Source organism: Felis catus, chromosome B4, assembly GCF_018350175.1.
Source record: "Felis catus isolate Fca126 chromosome B4, F.catus_Fca126_mat1.0, whole genome shotgun sequence".
NCBI lineage: Eukaryota > Metazoa > Chordata > Mammalia > Carnivora > Felidae > Felis > Felis catus.
In genome coordinates, this window is record NC_058374.1 from 11,486,174 (window position 1) to 11,503,366 (window position 17,193).

Consider the following 17,193-nt stretch of genomic DNA (forward strand, 5'->3'; position numbering starts at 1 on the left):
ATAATTTAATCTTTCCTGATCACTCAGGTGGATTATAAAAAACCCAAATGATTGTATTTATATATTTCAGGTATACAGGCTATGCAGTCTCTTCCTCATGGCTCTAGAATGCTATACATTTCAAGTACTTGTCCCTTGACTTTTTTTCTTTCCTCTCAAACCATAATTGTTAATTCCCACTACTTTTAAGTCTATACTTCTAGCAGATTCCAAGTACATCTAATTTGCAGCTATTTCCTGAGCTAAACAGATAAACAGAGTTATAAGAGATACAAGTGGCATAAGACCAAGTAGCTTTTGAGGACTTTCTTGAGGGGGTGGTGGTTTGGGAGGGAAGGGTGTGCTGAAGGACAGAATGGGGATGCAAAGAGACAGTCTTTTACAAGTAAACTACTTAAACATCACTGCATAATTTCTTTTGTAAACAAGACCTTTTATTTTTGCTAACTTTGGTTTATTCTGTTACATAAGTTCAAATAATTGTTAATACATGTTTCTTCATGCAAATAAAGAGTTGAAAAGAAAAATCTGAAAATAAACATTCCATTGTAAAAGGAAAGAAAAGAATCAGTTGAAAAAAAACTGGTCCAAGATACTGAGGAAAAAGTATTTGAGCTTTCATCAATTCAAGATGTAAGCTTTTTCCCATTTACAAATACATGAAAGTGGAATGTGCCTCACAATTAAGGTCTTAAATGTAAATGGCAATGTTTTTCTCTCTCAGTTGTACATAAAATAATGGTGTACCTCATAACTAATGGTACCTTAGATTTGATGAAATGCATATTATAAAAATATTTATCTATATGACTTTCTCAACTACGTAATTCTTAATTATCTACTCACTATTATTAACATATTCCATCTCTCTTGCCCCACTAATATGAAAACCAAATGCTCATATTAATGATGGTGACAGGAGATAAAACCCAGTATAAAAGGAAAAAAAAAGTAGCAATTTTGTTTCACTAAGAAATCTCACATTAAGAGATCATGGGCCTCTCCAACGAATGGGCCTAATTAAAATTCTGCTCCAGAAACTCTAATTAAATCCCTCAGAACCCTTATCTTCTGAGGAAAGTATGTACCCTAGCTATGTTGTATGTAATCATCATAATAGTTCACAAAATTATTTATTCATTGTTGAAGAGATAGAAATGCATCTCCTCTGGTTTCCAAGGTCAATAGTCTGAGTGGTCCTGCATACTTCAGGACCATTAATTTAGAGTAATTTAGAGCATTATTATTCTCTAAAAGCATTACACAATTAAATATGCTTCTTGAATTACTAGCAACATAATCACTAATGTGACTTTCAACTCTAAACTAGCATAATTACAAAAACTTGAAATTTTTCATTTATACACAACTGTAAAAATTAGATATACTAAGTCTGATCTTCATACAAAATAAAAACTCTCCAAAAAACTTACATACCTTTTGTTACTTTTTCTCCCTCAAAGGCAAAAATGTAAACCAATTGCTTCTAGAAATGATTAAGTTATTACTATTCTTATTAAGTTACTATTATTCTTAAATATTTTCTCTTAAAATAACAGGTAAACATCAGAAGAAATATTTCCACTAGGGCAAAAGAACAAAAGAACAGAAGTCAATGAGAAACAAGTCCTACAAAATATGCAAAAAACAATCATCTCGGTTGACAAAAGATATTTTGAGGGGATAATTAAATGTGAATGTTGATCTGATAACCATCATTACAGAGTAAAACCACTAACAAATTACTTTTTGTTTTTAGTACCTACCTTTGTCTGGGAACTATGAAGAGCGCCCGTACCAACTTCTTCCTATTTGCTTTTGTATTCATGTTCATGCAAAAATCCATTGCTGCCTATGGGAGAAAAAGCAAACTTTTTTCCTTAAAAAACTTTTTGATTTAGCTAATGAAAGCAGAAACCCTCCATGCTACAAAGGACTTCTATGTGTTCCTAAATATTTCAAAATGGTTTTAGAACACTGGTATTATAAGCATATGCCAAATTAAAGGATCACCGAACTTAAACTATCCTTTCCTTTTAGATCTCAAAATACAGGTTTCATAAACTTTTTTTAAATGTATTTATTTATTTATTTATTTACTTACTTACTTATTTTGAGAGAGAGAGAGAGAGACCGAGTGTGAGCAGGGGAGGGGCAGAGAGAGAGGGAGACACAGAATCCGAAGCAGGCTCCAGGCTTTGACCTGTCAGCACAGAGCCCGATGCGGGGCTTGAACTCGTGGATCATGACCCAAACCGAAGTCAGACACTGAACCAAATGAGCCACCCAGGCACCCCTCACGAACTTTTTAATTGCAACCTAGTGTTAAAAACAGAACCCCAAGTAGGTAGACTGAAGACCCACCATGAACTATCTGGAAAATAACTGTATGAAATGTGTAATTAATGCCTTCGACCTCATTGAAGTCAAGTAATATCAGAAAAAAACTCTGATAGAATTAGAAAGTAGCAATAATAGTTACCAGGAGCCAAGAAAATTATTAATGCTAATAACAATAATCAAAAAGGAGCAAAGATAAACTGGAAATGAGAAGAAGGCATACATTATTCTCAGGAATATGTAAGAATAAATGCCCCAACATTGATGAAAAAGATTTAGTTTAGTGTCAACAATCAGACTTGACAATTTAAACTAAAGAAACCACACCTCAATATTGTAATAAATGCCCACTATTAATAAATACAACTATTATTTAGTGTAGCAATCCACCATTCTATGCTACAGATCAAAAAAAGTGTTCAATATTTCATCAATATGTCTAACATATAAGCATAAAAGAAAAGCTAGAAGAGATGAACATTCTGGAAAGCCACTGGAAAATATAAATATGAGTAATTTTTAAAATACGGTATTTTTAGGGGCGCCTGGGTGGCTCACTTGGTTGAGCTTCCGACTTCGGCTCAGGTCATGATCTTGTGGCTTGTGAGTTCGAGCCCCACGTCGGGCTCTGGGCTGACAGCTCAGAGCCTGTGGCCTGCCTCAGATTCTGTGTCTCCCTATCACTCTGCCCTAACCCACTCGCATTCTGTCTCTCTCTCAAAAATAAATAAACATTAAAAATAAATAAATAAATAAATAATTAATTAATTAATTAATTAATTAAAATAAATAAATAAATAAATAAATAAATAAATAAATAAATAAATAAATAAAATACGGTATTTTTAAAACCCAGGCATGTATACTTTTAAAATGTTAAAGATTTTCAGTTTACTGTTTGATATTTCATTTAAGAAAAATAACAAGTTTAAGTTATAATTTAAAAAAGAATAGAGGCACCTGTGTGGCCCAGTCGGTTAAGCATCAGACTTAATTTCAGCTCAGGTCATGATCTCACAGTTCATGAGATCGAGCCCCATGTCCCATCAGGTTCTGTGCTGGCAGCATGGAGCCTGCTTGGGATGCTCTTTCTTCCCCCCCCCCCCCCCCCCCCCCGGCCCCGCCTTGCTGTGCTTTCACTCTCTCTCGTTCTCTCAAATAAATAAAATAAATAGGAATAAACTACCTTTAAATATACTTTTGAGGATCTCAAATATTGTCCTTCCATAGGCTCACATGTAATGATTATTTTATCATTAATCCCAATTTCTAATCTGATAATCTCTTGATTATCAGATGCAAATAGAAGATCCATAGAGTTCCCTGAACTATAAAGGATTTCTACTCTTCACAATAGACAGAATATACTGTAACACCTCCTATTTGGTTAAATCTTTTGATGAAATAAATGGCACAACTAACACGGACTAGATTCAAATTCAGGAAACTGACTCACACTGGAAGTATTCATCAAGATCGAAATTTTACATCAACAATTAGTCAAAAGAGTAAATCAATTTAAATTTTTCTTCTGCAGGGTGCCTGGGTGACACAGTCAGTTAAGCGTCTGACTCTTGGTTTCAGCTCCGATCATGATCTTGGGTTCGTGAGTTCAAACCCTGCATCAAGCCCCATGCTGGCAGTGCGGAGCATGCTTGGGATTGTCTCTCCCCCTCTCTCTCTGCACCTCCTCTGCTCATGACTGATCTCTCTCAAAATAAATAAATATTTTTAAATTTTTTTAATTAAAAAAATAGTAATAAATTTTTCTTAACGCTTGTAAAAAGAATATAATAAATGTTATTAAAGCTTACATTTTATAACATTAAAGACTACAGCTAATTAAAATAACAAAGAGAAAATATAAAAGTATAACACATTTTCCTTCAAGCAATTCACCCATATGAAACACTGAAAAATTCTGGACCTAATAAACAAAAACCCCAAGTCATGAAATAAAATGAAATAGGTTAACTCAGGAAATAAAATAGGCTAACATTGGAAAACTTCTCACACAAACATGGGAAAAAACCTCAAAGCAAAATTTGTGAAGATACTAAGAAAAATTTTAAATAGCTAGTAATGGGTATATTTCACCATAAATTAGAAAACATGAAAAATAAAATGTATTTCAATAACTACTTTAGAACACTATCCTTTAAAATACATAAGTAGTTTGCATATTCTATCTAAATAAATTTTATGAAGACAGAGAAGGCAATATTCACTTCACCTACCACAATAATCAAAGGTCAGTTAGGGAACAAACCTACAACGTTCAAAAATCTCCACAGATTAGGAGTCCCTAAAGCATGTCAATGCTTGGCACACAGTAGGGGTTTAATAAATATATGCAATAAATAAACAAAAGATGACATGAGTAGAAAAACTGCCAGAATGAATAAATTTCAGAAAACCACAAAGAAAAAAGCTTCATGTGTATATGAATTCCTAGACTTAACCAGTCCTGTCCTATGGGGAGAAAGAAGCAAAGAGGTCGCCCTGATGGTATGTGTCTGGGTAACAAGAGCTAAGTGACAACTCAATAAGCAGTATTTTGAAAGCTGTTTCAAAACATTTTAGGTCAATGAAAGACAATCCAGCAATCATTTCTTATTTTATTTAGTAAAAATACGTTCTTAAAATCATCAAATATATGCAGAAATAAACTACCGTGAATGACATTACCCATAGAAAGCTACTTAAAAAAAATCTTCACTCTGATTTCTATATTGTTACCTAATTACTGAATTCAAACAATTCTTGGATTTTTCTACCTGTTTCCCAAGTACCTTTCCCTCTTAAGCCAATTGCATGGGAAGAAATTCCCTTCATGAAGAAGTGGACTCCCAGGGGAACACACTGGGGTCCAACAGGGAAGAGTGGCCCCTATTTTTCACCTGACTCTGAGAGTCAACTTCGAATTGAATATATAGTCATTACTGGCAACAGCTCTTAATACTGAACTGGGCGCTAAAGGATACTTTCCAGTACACACTTGGAACAACAACACTACTAGTATACAAAACCCTTTCCAAAGACCCTTTCCACCTTCAGTTTTCATGATGATGCTCAAAATGGGGTACGGGGGTAGAGCAGAGTATCATGATTTCTCTTTCATCCTCTTTTTAGGTCATATGAATGAATATATGAAAATCTGGCAAGGGAAAGATTCAATCATATTTCAAACTTACTAAGTTTTTGAAAGCCATACATTGATTTAATCATCCCAAGAAGTAAACCAACTTGGAAACAGTTTTTCAAGCCTGCTTGATTACACAAATAGTTACTGAAATACATCTAAATTATTTGAAGAAGGACTAAACGAGTTCAAAGTTGAAAAATAAACTAACTTCTATAATTCTCTATAGGAGACCATCAAAGCATTATGAGGGAAAAAAAATTAATTATAATAAACGTCAACAAAAAAAATGGTTTAAAGCAACAATTTTCAAACTTTAGGTCTCAAGAGCCCTTTACTTTATACTCTCAAAAATATTAAGAACCTAAAAGAATTTTGTTTATATGGGTTACATTTATCAACATTTACTGTACTAGAAACTAAAACTAAAAGACTTTTAAAATATTAATTCACTTAAAAATACCAACAAACCTATTAGTTGTTACTTTTTTGGGAAATAAGTATATACTTTTCAAGATGAAAAAAAATTTAGTGACAAAAGTACTTTTTTCGAAGTTAGCTAGACTTTTGTGTCTACTTATGCATTTAATCTGTGGTGATTTGTTTTTTTGGATGAAGTAAATAAAGAAAATCCAGCTTCACACATATACATAGCTGAAAAAGGGAGGTGTATTTTAATATACTTTCCAGTAATCATAGATATTCTTTGATACTACACCAAAACTTGACAAGTGACAGTTTTTTAAGAGCTAGCTGCGATGTGAAACTAAAACCACAGAAATCAATTTTTCATGCCATGTTACATTAAAATCCACTGGCCTATCTTGTACTTTTGAATGCATCTTTGATACCCAAGCAAGATTCTGTTAACAATGCGTAGGGGTCACTGAGAACAATGGTTCACTGAGTTGTGCAGATGTTCCACACACATACACGACATTTTAGAACTGTATTATTTAATATCACTGCCAATCTCCTCAATAAAGTCTCTTCAGAAAAGAATTGGGAAGGTATCAAATTTATGGTGGCAGACATTAAGTTTTCCAAAATTCTAACTTTTGTTGAAAACTCAGATTTGTTCATTGGTAATACTTTGTTATTTTCCTTGAAGTGAGAGGCGCACTTTGTTCGTGTTAGAAAATGGTCTGCTAAATACCCAAGGTTGAATAACCACAGTTTGCCCATTGGTTATTTAAGTACTTCTTCCAAGTAAAAATGGTATTCCATGAAAAAAGCAACTAGTTGAGCTTGCAACTCAAACTATCACACAAGTGGTTTTTCTCAAGACAACCTTGAGACAGCAAAAGTGCCCTACACGCCATTCCCATTTTTTCAGATTAAAAGGATGTGTGCTCAAAGGTTGAAATGAAATAAAATCACAAATTTTGATGCAGTCTTCAAGGAGATTCTTAAGTGAAAGCAACACTCTTTTTTTAATTCATGGCAGTGAAGAATACAAAGGCTATAGTTTGCTACCACTGCACCCACTAATGCCAACCTGCCGGCTGCTTTTGCAAATGTCAAAAACAATGAAAAGGTGAAGGATAGAACCCTAGTATTAGTATGACAGTTTTAATCTTAAAAACGTCATGAAAGCACCTCAGAAGACTCACTCCAAGAACTGACAAAGCATACTTTAATAACTTCTGGTCTAAAACCGTATTTTCCAAACTCTGGGGTCCCTATGTAAAGGGGAGAAGTGTCAGGCCAACAGGATTCTAGACACCATTCCAGACTATAACAAATAGTTCTCAACTCAGAGAACACTTACAAATTGGCTCCAATCTTCTATGTTTATTTTGTATTCTCATATAAGATTCCATTTGAAGAAATGGTTCATTCTATGGCTAAAATAGTCCAAAACCCACAGACATTCCTAATTAGAGCTATCCTACAAGGTTTATGTGCTTGCATAAAGTTAAACAGACAATTATACCTTGTCTATCAGATCTCGGTTGACACAGTTGGGCAACTGCTGTAGGAAAGCATCTACTATGAGCTTGAGATGAGATCCAGTGCTGGCTTCTTCATCCTCTTGTTCTAATATAAAATTAGTGTTTAAATAGGTTAAAAAAATACAGAGAGACAATCTAAGAATATAAACATTCAATTATAAATTATTTGGGAAATAATCTAGAGCTTTTCTTACTTGTGAAAAAATAAAGCCTTTTTTGAGCTATTACCCTAAAGTTTGGATATCTCTAGAAGCATAACCCAAAGTCATTACAGTCTTTCAAATACTGAATATGAAAAGGCAAACTTTTGCACCAGACACAAAAACTTAAAAACAATTGCCCGTAGTCTGACAGTAAGTTTGTTATTTTTATCTGCTGAGCATCTCTTCCCCCACGTCTTCAAGTGACAGCACTCCCATCACCTGCTCGCCTTTGAAGGCAACCCATGGGACTGTGACAGGGAAGGGCACTGCCAAAGCACAGCACACCACCTTCCTCCCAGCCACAGGCAGTCATGACACAGAGCCAGATCCTTCCATGACACTTCAGTACTGACAGTGAGAAAGGAGAACCTCTGATGTCACTGGCGGGAAGGATTTGGGCCTAGAGCAGCCTCCAGCCATGCCCACCGTCCCTTTCAGGATATAGAGAAAAGAAAATCTGCAGGAGCAAACAACGAAGCCAATACAGAAATATGCACGCAATACTGACAGAAGGTATCCTTCTAATTAAAAAAATCCTAATAAATGGATAACGAAGATGTGGTACACATATAACATGGAATATTATCAGCCATAAAAAAGAATGAGATCTTGCCATGTGCAACAACATGGATGGACCCAGAGAGTATTATGCTAAATGAAATTAGACAGAGAGAGACAAATAAATACCTTGGGATTTCACTCATATGTACAATTTAAGAAACAAATGAACAAAGACAAAAGAGACAAACAAAAAAAAAGACTCTCAAATACAGAGAATTGTTGTCTGGTGGTTGCCAGAGGGGAGGTAGATGGGGAGGCAGATGAAACAGATAAAGGAGATTAAGAGTACATTTATTGTGATGAACACTGAGTAATATACAGAATCACTGAATTATTACACTGTACACCTGAAAACCATGTAACGTCACATGTTAATTATACTTCAATTAAAAATGTCCTAACTAATAAACTCAATAGAAGTATTTAGGAAACAATTAATAGTATAACATTTTTATTATTAAATATAAAACATTACTCAATTATAAAGACAAATATAAATATAACAGATCAACTAATATACTAGTTGTCTTTTTATAATTCAGCCATTTTAGAGTAACTTTTAAATACCTTTATGTTAAGACTGTAAAGATTAGGGGCACCTGGGTGGCTCAGTCGGTTGAATGTCCGACTTCAGCTCGGGTCGTGGGCTCGCTGTTCAGGAGTTCAAGCCCCACATGGGGCTCTGTGCTGACAGCTCAGAGCCTGGAGCCTGCTTCTGATTCTGTGTCTCCCTCTCTCTCTGCTCCTACCCCACTTGCAGTCTATCTCTCTCTCTCTCAAAAATAAAGATTAAGAAAAAATTTTTAAAAAACAAAAAAACAAAACAACAAAAAAAAAGGACTGTAAAGATTATACTACAGAATTAAAGTAAATTCAGGACAAACTAGCAAGTAAAGAAGTGTAAGAAATATCTATTAAGAAGATATTTAGAATGTAGATGATCATTAAAGCATATAGTCACATTATATGGGACAGGTGGTGTTTCTGTTCTAAATCCTAAAATCCAAAAAAGTGAAGGCCTAGAAACAAGAAAACAGGGAATTACAGAGTAAAGATCTATATTCTTAACGAAGGGTTCTGTGTATAAAGCTTAGTTAAAAATCAAATCGTTAGTGGGGTGCCTGGGTCACTCAGTTTGTTAAGCATCCGACTTCAGCTCAGGTCATGATCTCATGGTTTGTGAGTTCAAGCCCCACATTAGGCTCTCTGTTGACAGCTCAGAGCCTGGGGCCTGCTTCAGATTCTGTGTCTCCCTCTCTTTCTGCCTCTCCACTGCTCATGCGGTTTCTCTCTCTCAAAAATAACATAAACATTAAAAAAAAATTGTTTTAATTAAATTGTTAGCAATATAGCGCTTACCTTGCTCATCAAGAAGTTTCTTTGTAAGATCCTCAGCTTCATCTCCACCTTCTAATTCCAAGGTATCATCATTAATTTCTAGGTTCTCCAACTCAAGTTCCAAATCTTCAGGATTCGATACCTCCTTATTATCTTTAGGTTCTTTTGCCTCTGTTTGAAAACAAAGAATCAGTATCTCTGAATTACAAGTCATACTGAAATCCTGACACAAAAAATAGGTAAGGATTCATAAAATCTGCATCATTTGTTCTGGAACCTATATATATACCTGGTAACAAGTCTGAGCGTATATTTAATATACTCAGATTTTGTAAAATGTAGTATACTCATTGAGAACAAAAACCATAACTTCTTTGATTCAATATGCCATCTATTTACTGAAGGGATGGAAGGAAGGAAGGAAGGAAGGAAGGAAGGAAGGAAGGAAGGAAGGAAGGAAGGAAGGAAGGAAGGAAGGAAGGAGACGTACAGGGCATGAAGAATTGTAGTAAAGATGAGAAGAAAATAAAGTTGATTAGATAAAGTGGACTCAGATTAAGATGGGTCCCAAACTCCACCATGACAAGTTCAGACTTTCTCTTTTATGCAGTATGAGCTTTACTCAATCATGAGCAGAAGATAACATTTAAAAAATTTTTTAATGTTTATTTTTATGAGAGTGTAAGTAAGGGAGGGGCAGATAGAGAGGGGCCAAAGGATCCAAAGCTGGCTCTGCGCTGATAGCAGCAAGCCCATTGTGGGGCTCAAACTCATAAACCGTACGATCAGGACCTGAGCCAAAGTCAGACACTCAACAAACTAAGTCACCTAGGCACCCCCAGGAGATAACATAGAAAACTGAGGCGATATGAAGGGGTGCCTGGGAGGCTCAGGTGGTTAAGTGTCCGACTCTGGCTCAGTCCATGATCTCACTGTTTGTGAGTTCCAGCCCTGTGTCAGACTCTGTGCTGACAGCCTGCTCCAGATTCTGTGTCTCCCTCTCTCCTTGCCCCTCCCCCACACGCACTGTTTCTCTCTCAAAAATAAATACACATTAAAAAAAATTAAATGTGAAGTGCTGTGAAAACTAACTTACCAACAATATACAAGATAAATTAGAAAGAAAGGAAAGATTAGATGTAAAAAGACCAATCAGGGAAACATCCTTATGATTTAGATGTCAGGGGTTAGAAGAAACAAGCAAAATGGCCAGCAGTTGGTAATAAGGCTCAATAAAAAAGATAAAAAAGAAAGAGGAACTAAACCCAATTTCAACAAGATTGCCATAATGTTGATCACTATTTCCAAGTGATAGGTAACCGCCAGTTCACTATACTAGCCTTGCTTTTGTGTTTGAACATTTTCATAAATAAAAAAACAAACAATCCTAAATTCAAGACTTTATGCTTAAGAGTGGTAGACTTATAGTGTTGACTAAAATTATTATATTTCTCACCCTCATCTTCTAATCTCATAATTTATGCATTGAAAGCAGAAATGTTTCACTGATAAATGACACCACACCATATTTGGAAGAATCAAAGCTTTAACTAGTAAGGACTGGTTTTGCTGCCTCTATTGGAGGCAGACTTTTCTCATTCATTAACCTTTTCATTCAACTAACACTTAAATCCCTACTACATGCTAACTACTGTTCTAAACAATAAGGATACAACTTTGTACCAGATGAAAACCCTGCCCACATGCAGCATACACTCACACTCACTCCCCAGCGACCTCTAACGTCTGCCTATCAAAAGCCAAATGATCAGCTACTATGTATTCAAAACTATGCCAAGCTGCTGAATATTCACAAAAAGCTTAAAATGTGACCCTTGCACTCAAGAAATGTACAATCTACCCAAGGAAATTAAGCCGATTTACATGAGAGAGTCAAGAGGGGTATGGGAAGGGGAGGAGAGGACCCCAAGCAGAAAACAGAACAATGAATGAAGGCCATGAAGCAGCAAGAGAAATGGTCCGTTGCAGACACTGAAAAGAAAAAAGTAAGAGTAGTGTGGTATCAGATAGTGGAAAGGAAGACCTAAACCAAACTATGCAGGGCTCAAGAGACCATGTTAAGTTTACATTATATTCCAAATAAACGCAAGTCCATTAGAAGACATTAGAGTAAAATTAATTTTTTAGAATGTATACAAGGCAACAAAAGCATATCCAGGGCAGCCGGGGAGGAAGTATCACATAGTGGCCCACATTCAGAGGTGATGGCACCTGAGGTTAGAACAGTAGCTGTAAGGATAAAACCAATCTGAGATATATTTAAAAGGTTGAATTAACTGTATTACTAAAGTGACTGCTCCCTCCTCTTCTATCTGACCCTGAAAAACACTGACGCTTAAAAGGGCAAATGAAAGTGGAAGCTGAAGATAAACAATAAGAAAAACCAGGAAGGGTTAGTGCCACAGAAGCCATGGAAAGGAAATGCCCCACAAAGGAAATAGTAAACTGTGCTGCATGGTTTGAGAAATCAAATGAGACAAAGACTGGAAACTGCTCATGAGACACAGCAACATGAAGATGATGGTAACTTTGGCAAAAACAGTTTCAGGGTAGAGGAGAGGTTGAAGCCAGATTGGAGCAGACTAGAGGAGGAAGTAAGAAAGTGAAGAATCTGCACGTAGCCAATTCTTTCAAAAGGACTGCTTAAAAAAAAGATAGATGGAAAGAGATGAGAGACCCAGGAGGTGTCAGAGTATTCACAACTTGTTTGATCTGTTTTGTTTTTTAAAGATGAGAATATATTTGAGGGGCGCCTGGGTGGCGCAGTCGGTTAAGCGTCCGACTTCAGCCAGGTCACGATCTCGCGGTCCGTGAGTTCGAGCCCCGCGTCGGGCTCTGGGCTGATGGCTCAGAGCCTGGAGCCTGTCTCCGATTCTGTGTCTCCCTGTCTCTCTGCCCCTCCCCCGTTCATGCTCTGTCTCTCTCTCTGTCCCAAAAATAAATAAATGTTGAAAAAAAAAATTAAAAAAAAAATAAAGATGAGAATATATTTGAATACTGAGATTAAAGATCCAGTAGAGAAAAGGACAGAGAGACCGAGAGTTTGATACCAAAGAAATAAAAAAAGGATGGATGATGGACTATAATCGGGTTTGAAAGAAAGAGGGCGACAAGATTCAGAGCAATAAGATGAACTGGCCTTTAACAGAAGGTATAAAAGTTCACCTTATCACCCAGGGAAGAAACATTCTAGAAGCCCTAAGACAGGTAGATTTATAAATCAGAAGGGGCACAATGTTGAGGGAGTTCTATGTGATGGCTTCTATCTTCTCTATGAAGTACTAGAGTGCACATGATTATCTGCTAAGCTGGGAAGCCGAATGAAACTGGAGAAAGAATGAAAATGTGTTTGGAGTATGGGAGAGTTAGCTGAGGACAAAGATGTTGTCAAGTTTCCATTCACTGTTGGGGACCTGGTTGAGGTTGGTGACCACGAATTTATCAAGTTCTCAAGCTATCTAACTGATCTTCTATATCTAGGAGAGCATAACAGTTTGGATACAGAAACCAGTATGCTGGATGACTGAGTTCAGCCAAGGTTGAACTTGACAGGCATATATAAATGAAAGACAGAGAAAGAATGTACAAGAGAAATACTAAAGATGAATACCTAAATGCAATCTAGAAAAAAAGGTAAATGAAAGCACGTGGAGACTAATGGAATGGAAAAAAACAAAATTAAGGGAGCCATGCAATGGACTAGAGGTCTCAGAGAAGCACAGTAAGAGGGGCAATGAGGGGATCTGAGAAAGTAAGCTGAAGGACAGAGAAATATTAAAGTTAGAGATTTCAGGGTGGTGCAGTTTGGGAAGATTATTATTATTTATTTATTTTTAGTGTTTATTTGATTTTGAGAGAGACAGAGAGAGAGACAGAGCATGAGAAGGGGAGGGGAGGGGCAGAGAGGGATGGAGACACAGGATTCAAAGCAGGCTCCAGGCTCTGACCTGTCAGCACAGCAGGGTCCGAACTCACAAACCTTGCGTTCATGACCTGAGCTGAAGTCGGATGCTTAACAACTGAGCCACCCAGGCGCCCCATGGGAAGATTAATTTTCTATCATGCTGGTAAGAATGAAAGGCAGTGAGAGATTCCTTAAGTTCAAACCAGTTACTGGTGGAAACTGTCCTATAATTTTTTATCCACAAAATACCTCTACCAAATACAAGGGCATTTTCTTTCTTTTGAAGTTCAACTATTTAGTCAGTCACCAAATCTGATTTATTCATTCTTGATTATCTGTATGTGAGACCATATCCCTTTCTTTTCATTCTTGTTACTGCTCCTATAACAGACCTCTTAACATTACTGAAACAGAAACCTAGCCAGTCCACACCATGTTTCCACTTTACTTTATGCTGTATGTCACTGACTAGAGTAAACTTTAACAGAAAGTAACCAGAGTAACAGTAAGCTGCTTATTGATCACATCTATGGATCCATGTTATACAAACTTCAATTAAATGGTATTCACGGTCTATAGCAAGATAGTCCAAACCAATTTCCCCTACTCTCCTATTTATTACATCTTCTAAAAAGACAAAATGAATTATTTGATCCTTACTTCCTCTCCAAATATACTCAATCATTTCCAGCTTCAATATCTTTTTTCATGCCATTGTCTCTACTTGGAAGGTCCACGCCGTCTCTTGTCAAAACCCAAGCCAAACTTCAAAGTCTGTCACAAGTTCCATTTCTTCCAGAGTTTTATCTGATCTCCAACCATGGTTACTGCCTCCACTGTCACAGTTCTTTGTACTTTTCCTAAGGCCCCACACCTACTCTCCTTCACATTAGAATTCTTTGAGCCCTGGCTGCTCCCCACTAATGTGACCGTGAAGACCACAGACCCTGTGTTCATATTTGTCTCGCCCGTGGCTCTCAGTACATTATCTCACATGAGAGGATGAGGTCCTACACCCACTTCTCAAAGAGAAACAAATATCAGAACCCTTCAAGTAAGTCAAACTTGCATGATGATACGAAAAACCTAGACCATGGCAAAAATCACACAAAATTTTCAAATCCTTAAAACTGTAAGAATTATTGAGGTGACTAATATTTTAGAAACTACTCCTCACTCGGGACTTCAACTCTATACATGAGAAGATACCTTCTGAAAAATTTTAACTGACAAAACTGGGTAGGAGGCATCTAAAATGAGCATTATATATGTATATATATATATATTTTTTTCCCTATACTTTTTGAAATATTTCAAATATTTCAACACTATTCTTCAAAAAATATAAAGTAAAATTTACCTTAAGGTAAGAACGTCTTTGAGATCAACCAAGGTTTTTATATTTTCAAAGTACCACAGGGGCCCCTTGTAAGGTGTTTTCACCATAGGATGACCCCAACTACCTTTTTCACAATAATACCCTAATTTTCAATGTATTGTAACTTAGATTCTGAAGGATGTTATAAAAAGTTAAGAAACGGTTTTATTATTCTTCTTCCAATCAGTATTCTAACCAGCACCGCCCCATCCCCCATTTAATATGTTACATATGGAAAAAAAGAACAAAACTAATCCTTCAATTTTTTTTTTCCCAGTTAAAAACTTTTGTGTCTGGGTGATAATGATATGTTATTACATGTGCTACCTGTAACACATGCACCACTGTGGTGGGGATGTTGCCCATGAGGGAGGCTGTGCATGTCGGGGGGCGGGGGGAGGGAGGATATGGGAACTGTGTACTTTCTGCTCAGTTTTGCTGTGAACGTAAAACAGCTCTAAAAAATGAAGTCTAAGGGCACCTGGGTGGCTTAGTCAGTTAAACATGTGACTTCAGCTCAGGTCATGATCTCACAGTTTGTGAGTGTGAGTCCTGTGTCAGGCTCTGTGCGGACAGCTCAGAGCCTGGTGCCTGCTTCGGACTCTGTGTCTCCCTCTCTCTCTGCCCCTCCCTCGCTCACACTGTCTCACTCTCTCTCAAAAATAAATAAAACATTTTTTAAAATTTAGATATTAAAAAAATAAATAAAATTAAATTTAAAAATTAAGTCTAACATATTAAAAAAACAGCTTTTATGCAACAAAGGATAATCGAGAAAGTAAAAAGGCGGTCTTCAGAATGGGAAAAAATATCTGGAAATCTGGTAAGGGTCTACTATCCAGAATATTTAAAAAATACTTACAACAAAAAGATAACTCGATTGAAAAATGGACAAAGGTGGGAAGCCTGGGTGGCTCAGTCAGTTGGCCCCTGACCCTTGGTTTCAGCTCAGGTCATGATCTCAACAGTTCGGGAGTTCGAGCCCCGTGTCAGACTCTGTGCCAACACTGCTTGGGATTCTCCCCACCTCTGCCTGCCTCTCTCACACTTGTGTGCTCTCACTCTCAAAAATAAATAAATAAACGTTAAAAAAAACTTCTAAAAAAAATGGACAAAGGATTTGTCCATGTCATTGTTTCCTCAACGAAGACAAATGGCCAACAAGCACATGAAAAGAGATTCAACATCACTAGCCATTAGGAAATGCAATCAAAACCACAATACCATTTTCACACCCACTAAGATGGCTATAATCAAAAAGAAAATCATACAATAACAAGTGTTGACAAGGATGTAGAGAAACTGGAACCCTTGTACATGGTTGCTAGGAATGTTAAAATGGTTCAGCCACTGTGCGACGGAGTTTGGGAGTTCTAAAATTTAAACGCTGAAGTTTGTATCTTTTAATCCTGTTCACCTATTTCATCCATCCTCTGCACCCCTTCCCTATGCCCACCACCAGTTTTTTAGATGTATTAATAAATCTATTTCTGGTTTTTTTCTTTTTCTCTTGTTTGTTTTATTTTTGAGATTCCACATGTAAGTGAAATCACATGGTATTTGCCTTTGTCACTTATTTAGGGCCATCCAAGTTACTGCAAATAACAAGATTTTATTCTTTCTTATGACTAACATTTCATTTTATATATATACCACATCTTTATTTATCTATCAATGGGCACTTAAGTTTGCTTCCACATTTTGGCTATTATAAATAGTACTGCAATAAAGAAGGTGCATATATCCTTTCAAATTAGTATTTCTGTTTCCCTTTGGTAAATACCCAATAGTAGAAATCGTAGATTGTATAGTGTTCTTATTTTTAATTTTCTGAGAAAACCCTACTGTTTTCTATAATAGTTGCACCAATTAATATTCTTACAACAGTGTACAAAGATTCTCTTTTGTCCACATTGTCACCAATACCTGTTATTTCTTGCCTTTTTGATACTAGCCATTCTGACTGGTGGGAGGTGGTATCTCACTGTGGTTCTGACTTGCATTTCCCTAATGAGTAGTGATAATGAGCATCTTTTCATGTATCTATTGGCCATCTGCATGTCCTCTTAGGAAAAATGTGTACTCAGGTCCTCTGCCCATTTTTTAATCAAATTATTTGGTTTTTTGGTGTTGAGTTGTAGAAATTCTTTATATATTTTGGAATATTAACCTCTTATCGAATATATCATTTCCAAGTATCTTCTCCCATTCAGTAGTTGTTGTAATAACATTGTATGGGGACAGATGATAACTACACTTATAGTGGTGAGCACTACACAACATACAGAATATTCTAACCACAATGTTGTACACCTGAAACTAATATAATATTATATGTCAACTACACTTAA

At 36.3% G+C, this 17,193-nt stretch overlaps 1 protein-coding gene across 3 annotated transcripts in view; it reads right to left on the reverse strand.

Moving 5' to 3' along the window:
- The window catches only part of UPF2 (UPF2 regulator of nonsense mediated mRNA decay), a 112,261-nt gene that overhangs the window by 66,306 nt on the left and 28,762 nt on the right, over positions 1 to 17,193 (reverse strand). For all 3 annotated transcript variants that reach the window (XM_045060864.1, XM_011283561.4, XM_019833926.3), the window contains exons 6-8: positions 9,561 to 9,710; positions 7,419 to 7,522; positions 1,767 to 1,852 (exon numbers count right to left, since the gene is read on the reverse strand). In XM_045060864.1, the coding sequence (XP_044916799.1) occupies positions 1,767 to 1,852; positions 7,419 to 7,522; positions 9,561 to 9,710 (340 nt within the window). The remainder of the gene's footprint in view (positions 1 to 1,766; positions 1,853 to 7,418; positions 7,523 to 9,560; positions 9,711 to 17,193) is intronic.